Genomic DNA, 8167 nt, shown 5'->3' on the forward strand with positions numbered 1-8167 from the left:
CACTGCGTTACGACACTGTTATGACACATTATGTCACATGTACGATACCGGTGTCATGTAAAGTGTTACTGAAACTTTAACTGAAGGGAGGGGTGAAATTAGTATTTTATTTCAATCAATCGCTAACATTTGGTTGTGACGCTTAGTGGTGGGAAGGTGAACTTCATTGACCTTTGAAATGTGCGTCCCCACTTCCTGATATCCCTCCACCCCAGATCGCTGACAAGACTAAAGCACTAAAGTTTTAGTCTTAAAGGGACACTGTGTGAGATTTTTAGTTGTTTATTTCCAGAATTCATGCTGCCAATTCACTAATGTTACCTTTTTCATGAATGCTTACCACCAGCATCAAATTCTAAGTATTCATTTTGACTGGAAAAATTGCACTTTTCGTATATGAAAAGGGGGATCTTCTCCATGGTCCGCCATTTTGAATTTCCAAAAATAGCCATTTTTAGCTGCAAAAATGACTGCAATTGGACCATACTAGAAAATATGTTGTTTATTACTCAGTAAACTTTCATGTAAATATCAAATTTGGCAATAGGCAGCCCAGTTTCAATGAGCAGCATAGTTGCAGTTGCATAGTTGCAATATATTTAATTGCAAATGAAAGGTAAAGGAAAGATGTAACATGCCATTCCTGAAATTATGTTTACATTTTTTTGTCAAACACTTTCCACCGAGACGCCTCTGCATCCTTCTTCACATTTACAACTTTTTCCATGTGACATTTCACAAATGCACCACATAGAGGCTGTCTCGTAGGTACTCTCATACATTGTTCCTGTCTCATACAGTATTTTCCCCACAGTCAGTTTTATTAATGAGTTTTATTCATTTTATTCATAATGTTTTATTAATAAGACTCCACCCAGCCATCGGTTCCTCTCCTCATTCAGCATGGGGCCGGAAGCTCTGGTCTTACTTCCCATTACTGGTTGTCGTGGAGGAAGAACTGACAACCTCTCCATCCACTATTTCTTCAGTAACTATGACGACCTTTCGTGAGGCATTTGAGGTGGTTTTTGAGTGCATGCTGCAATGAAAGGATGAAAAAAAGGGATTTGATTAGAAAATACAATTGTACTTCTTCACTCTGTGCCATATAAGACAGCATCACATGGTTTGTGCTATCAACATTTTTATTTTGCTTTTATCCGAGATGAAGGTGTTTGCAATATTGCTATTGTTACTTTCTTATATATATTTTTATATATTTTTATTTTATTACAAAGTTTGTGGTGTGTTGGTGGTCGGAGGGCTCAACGCAGTCTCACCCCAAGTAGTCAATTTCTGACTACCTTGGACCAGACGGCAATTTTTGACGTCTTGGGTATTCCTTCCACGTCACATTTTGACTATGTGGCCTAACCCTAAACCTATTCCTAAACCTAACCTCAATGACGTTATGCTGCCACAAGGGGGCGCCTTTGAGGACATAGTCAAAATGTGACGTGGAAGGAATACCCAAGACGTCAAAAATTGCAGTCTTGGGGTGTCAAAAATTGAGTAGTCAAAAATTGACTACTTGGGGTGAGACTGTGTAGGAGGGCTTGGTTGTTGATATAACAGTGCTACGACCCAACACCATTGCATGATAACTTACTCTAGGTCTCCCTCCAGCAGTCTCCTGTACTCGGAGATCTCCAGCTCCAGCCTGGTCTTGGTGTCCAGCAGCCTCTGGTAGTCGCTCCTCTGGCGCTCCACGTCGGCCCTCATGTGGGCCAGCTGGTCCTCCAGGCTCAGCACCTGGTCCTGGAGACCCCCCAGCATCACCGAGTAGCGGGACTGAACTTCGTGCAGCGTCCCTTCCAAAGACAATTTCTACAGATAGCAAAAACAGACAGAGAGACAAATGAACAGCCAGGCATGACCAGTGTTGGGCAAGTTACTTAAAAACAGTAATGCATTACTGATTACATGTTACTGTGTTTTCAAAATAATCCCTTACACTATTACTATATTTAAAATGTACCTGTAAGGCATTACACTACTTTTGCATTACTTCAATACTCTGGCCAAAATAACTTATTATGGATCTTGCAATTTACAGTGTAAATCAAGCTCATGAGTCATGACTTCCATCCAGGAGGTGTTTCGGCAGCATGCAGACTAAGAAGTAGCAGGTTCAGGAATGGCTTCTTTCTGACCCATCACACTGAACACCATTAAAATCCAAGTAACAGTAAAAACCTATTGTAACTTAAGTTATTTGCATTTGTAACTAGTAGAAATTACAGATTTCCCCATTGTAATGCCTTACATTACTTAGTTACATGGAAAAGTAATGCATTATAGTAATTCATTACTTTTGCAACTATTTACTCCCAACACTGGACATGACAGACATGATAAAAGGCCTAGCCAGGGCAAGGAATGCATGGGATAGATTGAGTACTTGAATGTTGATGTGCAAGTTAGTGTACACTCACCATGCTTTGCTGAGCTTGCATCTCAATCTCAAGACCTTGGACGGTGCGTCGAACCTCTGTTATCTCTGACCTTGAGGACTGGATGGTTTCTGTTTTAACTGCCACCTCCTTGGTCAGTGCTGCGGACTGTGAGAATAGAAATCGTCAAAAGTAGATGTAAGCAAGACTCACAAAATGACTGATTTTCTAATGTGCAATGACACACTATTCGATAAAACAGACTGAAATGATTTATCAAAGTAATTTATCCACGATCAGATTAATCTAAATCAGAAAGAATAATATTTTTAATTCCGCTCAACCAGTATTCTAATTACTCTCCATAACCATAACACGCTCTTTTTAAGCAACAACCAGAACTATTTTATTTACCATAATTATGTGATGTATTCACTTTGCTCTTTAGCAACCCTTGTGGAATATGTTGTCCTCAAACTGTGCCCTCAAGCAAATCTACTCAGCAAAAATGTTCTGAATGTACAATGCGTTCAGGCAGAGTACAGGCATAGATAATAATTCCTAAACAACAATTGCTAATACTGACTGAGTTAAAATGTTACCTTTTTCTGGAACCAGGACTCAAGGTCCTTCTTGTTGTTAGCGTTAACTGTCTCATAATGTCTACGGATCTCCTCCATGGCAACCGTCAGGTCCTCCTGTGGTGCTGCATCAACCTCCACGTGCACCTGGCCACTCACCTGGGCCTTTATCTCTATCAGGTCCTGAGAGAAGAAAGCACAGCCTCAGCAATGACAACAGTTATTTGGGTAGCACTTCCGCTATAAATAGGTAACAAATAGCACTTCCGCTATAAATAGTTAACAAATAGTAAACTAATAGTGAACTAATGGTTTACTGTACATTTCATAATTTATAGTTTAATGCATTTGAATGATTTTGTAAGTGTTTAGTATGTAACTACAAATATACAGTAAACCATTAGTTAACTATTAGCAAAGTCTTAAAAATCTAGCTTCAAGATACAGGCAGGGAGGTTGCAGCACCATAAAAAAGACATAAGAAGACAACACCAACAAACAAATCAGGTAAAAGTAACGTACAATGCATTACCACAGAGAAATACAAAATACAAGGATAGATGTTGGGTATATTTATGAAGCTGTGCAGTACATCACAACAGCCTCCCTGGCTATAAGAGAGCTCATGTTTGGCCTTACCTCCTCGTGGGCCTGTTTTAGGTTGAAGATCTCGTTTTGCATTTGCTCGATCTGCATCTCCAGATCTGATCTGGTTAACGTCAGGTTGTCCAGTAACTTCCTCAGCCCGGTAATGTCGGCCTCCACACACTGCCTAAGGGCCACCTCATTCTCGTACCTAGACCATCACAAAAGTGGTTTAAAACTTAATGACAGTATACAGAGCATTTCAGTACCATGTTATTGTTTCTCAAATGGCCTTCTAGTTGTGCTAGTAAGACAAATAACTTCAACCTTTTACAACTAACTTCAACCTTTTCAACCCATTACTTCTAAACCCCGGCTTTGGAAATTACACATGAAACATAATATGAGACATGGAATGCCAAACCACTACTTGAAAGTGTGCTGCAGAACATGTCTGAGCCTGCGCTATGTGGGGGGCACCAAAATGCAGCCCCCCTAAGGTATTTTCCATTGTGTCTACCCTCAACCATAAGCACTTTCTCTAAGGCACCTTTGCATATTTGTGGTTGGGTATATAGTCTGGTGCATTAACCGCTGACATCGAAAAAGTTCCACTTTCGTATCATCAGGCCTTTCTGGCAGGTACATATAAGACTCCTTCTGTTCACCCTTATGAAACCATTATTAATGCTGTGCTGCTGTACTGATGTAATTTAAGGATTCTCAATATCCAAATTAGTGGAGATGCCTAAAGTAGTATAGAGATAATATCGGAAGTCTGAAGTACAGTACGTGAAAAGAGAAAATGTGACAACTTTCCCACAAGCTATGGGTGGCTTTAATACATTCAAATGTATGACCTTTCATGTAAAAGTGGTTTGACTAGTTTACCTGACGTTTACCGTTGCATAGAAAGCATTCTCAACAATGTGGCATTACAGTACTTAAAACCCAATTTGTCTTCTGTTCACTAGATTGACAACCATAATCATAATAACAAGGGGATGTTCAAGTTCTTACTTGACTTTAAAATCCTCCAATGCAAGTTTGGCGTTATCGATGCTGAGAAAGATTGATCCATTCAATCTTGAAGACTCACGAATCTGTAACAGTTGAAGCAATATTAGTAGTCCTCTTAAAACTAAATATGAACCAACTACAATACGACCAACTTTAGAGATTATGTGACTTTAAAAAAAAAGTCCACCAACATTCACATTGTGCTGAATGAAAGGCTAAATAGGAATACCAAGATAAGATTTTAAGGCAAGGTTTACATTTCTGTTGAACACTGCACTGAACAGCTGTTTATGAGGGCAAATGAGCTGTCTTTTCATAACACTGTCGAGATCAAAATAAAGTGTTACAAGGGCCTTAAGACACGCCGTTATACATTTGCTGTTGCCAGAATGGCAATGAGCCAGTCGTGGTGCATCACTAAAGGGCCTGTGTTATGTCATAATATTGAAGTACTATGGTACTTAACTTTACAGTGACTATTACAGCGTGCCACTGGAGTTACAGCGTGCATTAAGGGGCTACGGCTGTTGGCATCAGCTAAGACAAAAACAGAAAAGCTGGCCTCCTTTTGTCTGATCAGAGATGTATGGTACCCTTGGCAGACAACAACAAAGGAAAATTGCAGCACAACAGGCCTGGAGAAATGTGCAATATGTCCATCAATAAACAAGGCCTACATCCCAAGCAAATATTCACTACTGTACTGTAGCTATACATAGGTGAATGCTGTCAGCTGTTTGTCTACTTGTAGTGTTAGTAACAATGTTGTATTCTTCCATGTTTAAGTTACCCATGCTAAAGGCTACAACATAATGTTGAGGTGCTTCCTTTGAATATATACAGACTGTATGCTAACAATGTGTAATGTACAAGGTCTGCTTGACTTGTAGGGTCAAAGGGCATATAACTGCCTGAACGCAGTGAGTGTTTTTTTAAAGAAACAATTGAACGTGGTGGGTTAACAGACTTACCCGTTCATGGAGGTCATTGATTAATGCAAATTGTTCATCAAAATCCCGCGAGACAGGAGACGCTTTGCTGTCCAGGAACTGCTTGATCTTCAGCTCCAGCTCGGCGTTGGCCTTCTCCAGGGAGCGCACCTTCTTCAGGTAGGTGGCCAGACGGTCGTTCAGGTTCTGCATGGTGCCCTTCTCATTGGTGGTCACATCGACTGCATCCATGAGGTCAAAGCCACCGCGGCTTTGTGCCAGCGTCATGGGTCCCCCAGTGGAGATCCGTACCCCCGACCCGCCAGCGCCCCCGTACACGCTGCCAGCCCTGATGCTGGTCAGCCGCGAGGTGCGGCTGGTCCCCAGGGTGCTCCCACTGCTCAGGGTGCTGCTCCCTGAGGTGGAGGATACTCGGAAGCTACGGTTAGTGAAGGAACTGGCCATGTTTGTGGACACTTTCTTGGCAGCTGGGAAGATGTTGAGTGAGTGAAACTCAGGAGAGTGCCAGCGATGCTTTTAAGCAGAAAATGAGTGGGGTGGGGGAGAGCTTAAAAGGGTAATTACTACCTTAGACGGAGAGCTGAGGCATCCCCAAAACACCACCACCGTGGCCTGGAGCAAATACCTCTGTGGAACAAAACCTGTCGCAACACAAGCTGTGTGACAGAGGTGAGGAACTCGGGTCAGCCAAACAATGTAAGGAATCTCCAGGCAGGAACATATATCGCCATGACTGTCACTGAAGCTGTGCAGGGCTGTCGGTGGATGACACAAGGAAACACTCATAGACAAGGAATGTACTAAGCCGCAGTGGTTCCCAAACTTCATCCCATTTTCTAAATGCAAAAACATATTTTTGCTAAGCTTTAATGTAATCACAGGAAATGTAAACATGTATTATTCATTGAAGTGAATATTGTTACTAACAATGCATGGAAAGGTTATAAAAGCATATATTCAAGGTTTTATGTAAACAGTCCCTTCTGTCTGCGGCTCCCGTCCAGTACGTCCGTGGCCCCCAGTTTGGGAATCACTGTATCAAGGGGTCAGCATCAAGACTGGCTGGTTTCTGAAACCTTGTCTTGAGGCAATGGTCAAAAAAAGGTCAAAACTGGAATCATGGTGAAATGTTGAACCATTTCATTTGTGTAATTTAAGGTACAATCTGTAACTATTTCCTCTTTATCTCTCCAAAATGACATACATTTATTAGCCGTGATGGTTTTCGTCAGAATAACCGTGAGGTTACATTCTATGGCATCCCTGATCGAGGCGTAAGACTTATCATAAGGTCCATAGTTAGACTAGTGGAGTGAAAAGGTTAAAGATTTAAAAATATATATATATCATCAAAGGAAGCCCCAGGTTAAAACAAAGCCCATACGGTAAATGCCAGACACTGTGGTTTAAAAATAGCAAAACTTCCAGAACAGTTAGCTTTTAGTAGGACGCATTTCTGTACGTTTACGTTTACATAACATGTTGGACGGAAGTGGGGCAAGTGTGGCAACAGTGACAGAAGATGAGAATGGAGGGGAATAATAGCTATCAAAGCTATCAAAGTTCTGAATGCTTTTGGTGGCAGTTCCGCCATGGAGGTTGTAGTAAGACCAGAGCCGATTAGAATAGAGAATCTTTGGTAAGACAACAAGAAGAGGATAACATCTCAGCCGCACAGGCCATGGTAGAAGAGATAAAGAGATATAGCCTGCAAGACAAGGACATACTTATGGCAAAGTCCGCATGCATCTCACAGCTGGTCCTGAAGTTTGTTTGTTTGTTTGTTTGTTTGTTTTTTGGGGGGGGGGGGGGGGTGCATGGAATTTTTAAAAGTCTGATGGCGGTGGGAAACTGTAGTTGTAGTTAGTGAGCTACCCAGAGCCCCAGAGCCCTAAAGCGCCTTCCGGATGGTAGCTTGGTGAAGAGCTTAATTGTGAAGAGGCGAGGGTGTGAATGATATTTAAGGATGTTAATTGCTCTGTTCGTGCAGCATGTATGGTGGATCTCCTCCAGTGTGGGAAGTTGTCAACTAATAATTCTCTATGCTGTTTTAATGATGCGTTGTAACATTTTCTTGTTGTCATAAGTGCAGCTGCGGTACCAAGATATAATGCTGTAATCACTGATTCAATGGTACACCGGTAGAAACTGGTGAGTAGATCTCGTGGTAGCTGGGCCTTCTTTAGTGTCTGCAGGAAGTGTAGCCTTTGGGCCCCCTTTTTGGCTATTGCACAGGTGTTGGTGGTCCATGGCAGGTGCTGGCTGAAATGCACTGCCAGGAATCTGAAACTCTGCATCACCTCCGCTGACTCCCCTCCAATGCTGGTGGGTTGGTCACCTCCTTCGTTTTCTTGGAGTTGAGGGCCAGGTTGTTGTCCTCCCTGTAGGCCGTGTCGTTGATGTTAGAGATCAGGCCAATCATGGTAGCGTCATCAGCAAATGTAATGTTTGTGTTCGTGCTGTGCTTAGGAAGAGGGAGTATAGAAGAGGGCTTAGCACACATCCCTGCAGCATGCCTGTATTTAGGGTGATGGGTCTAGAGGGAAGTTTGCCCATGCGTACAGACTGAGGTCTGTTACTAAGGAAGTCCAGTATCAATCTGCAGACATGGGAAGTGCAGCCGATGTTGTACAGCTTA

At 42.1% G+C, this 8167-nt stretch overlaps 1 protein-coding gene across 1 annotated transcript; it reads right to left on the bottom strand.

Annotated features, from left to right (window-relative positions):
• Positions 1 to 763: 763 nt before the first annotated feature.
• Positions 764 to 7016, bottom strand: LOC134468271 (keratin, type I cytoskeletal 13-like). The gene is made up of 7 exons (XM_063222217.1): positions 5551 to 7016; positions 4580 to 4662; positions 3614 to 3770; positions 2996 to 3157; positions 2436 to 2561; positions 1610 to 1827; positions 764 to 1039 (listed from the first exon to the last, which is right to left on the bottom strand). Exons 1-7 carry the CDS (start codon positions 5971 to 5973, stop codon positions 925 to 927), a joined length of 1284 nt encoding a protein of 427 aa, XP_063078287.1. The 5' UTR covers positions 5974 to 7016; the 3' UTR covers positions 764 to 924.
• Between the last annotated feature and the right edge of the window lie 1151 nt (positions 7017 to 8167).

This window comes from Engraulis encrasicolus, chromosome 2 (assembly GCF_034702125.1).
Source record: "Engraulis encrasicolus isolate BLACKSEA-1 chromosome 2, IST_EnEncr_1.0, whole genome shotgun sequence".
Lineage (NCBI taxonomy): Eukaryota > Metazoa > Chordata > Actinopteri > Clupeiformes > Engraulidae > Engraulis > Engraulis encrasicolus.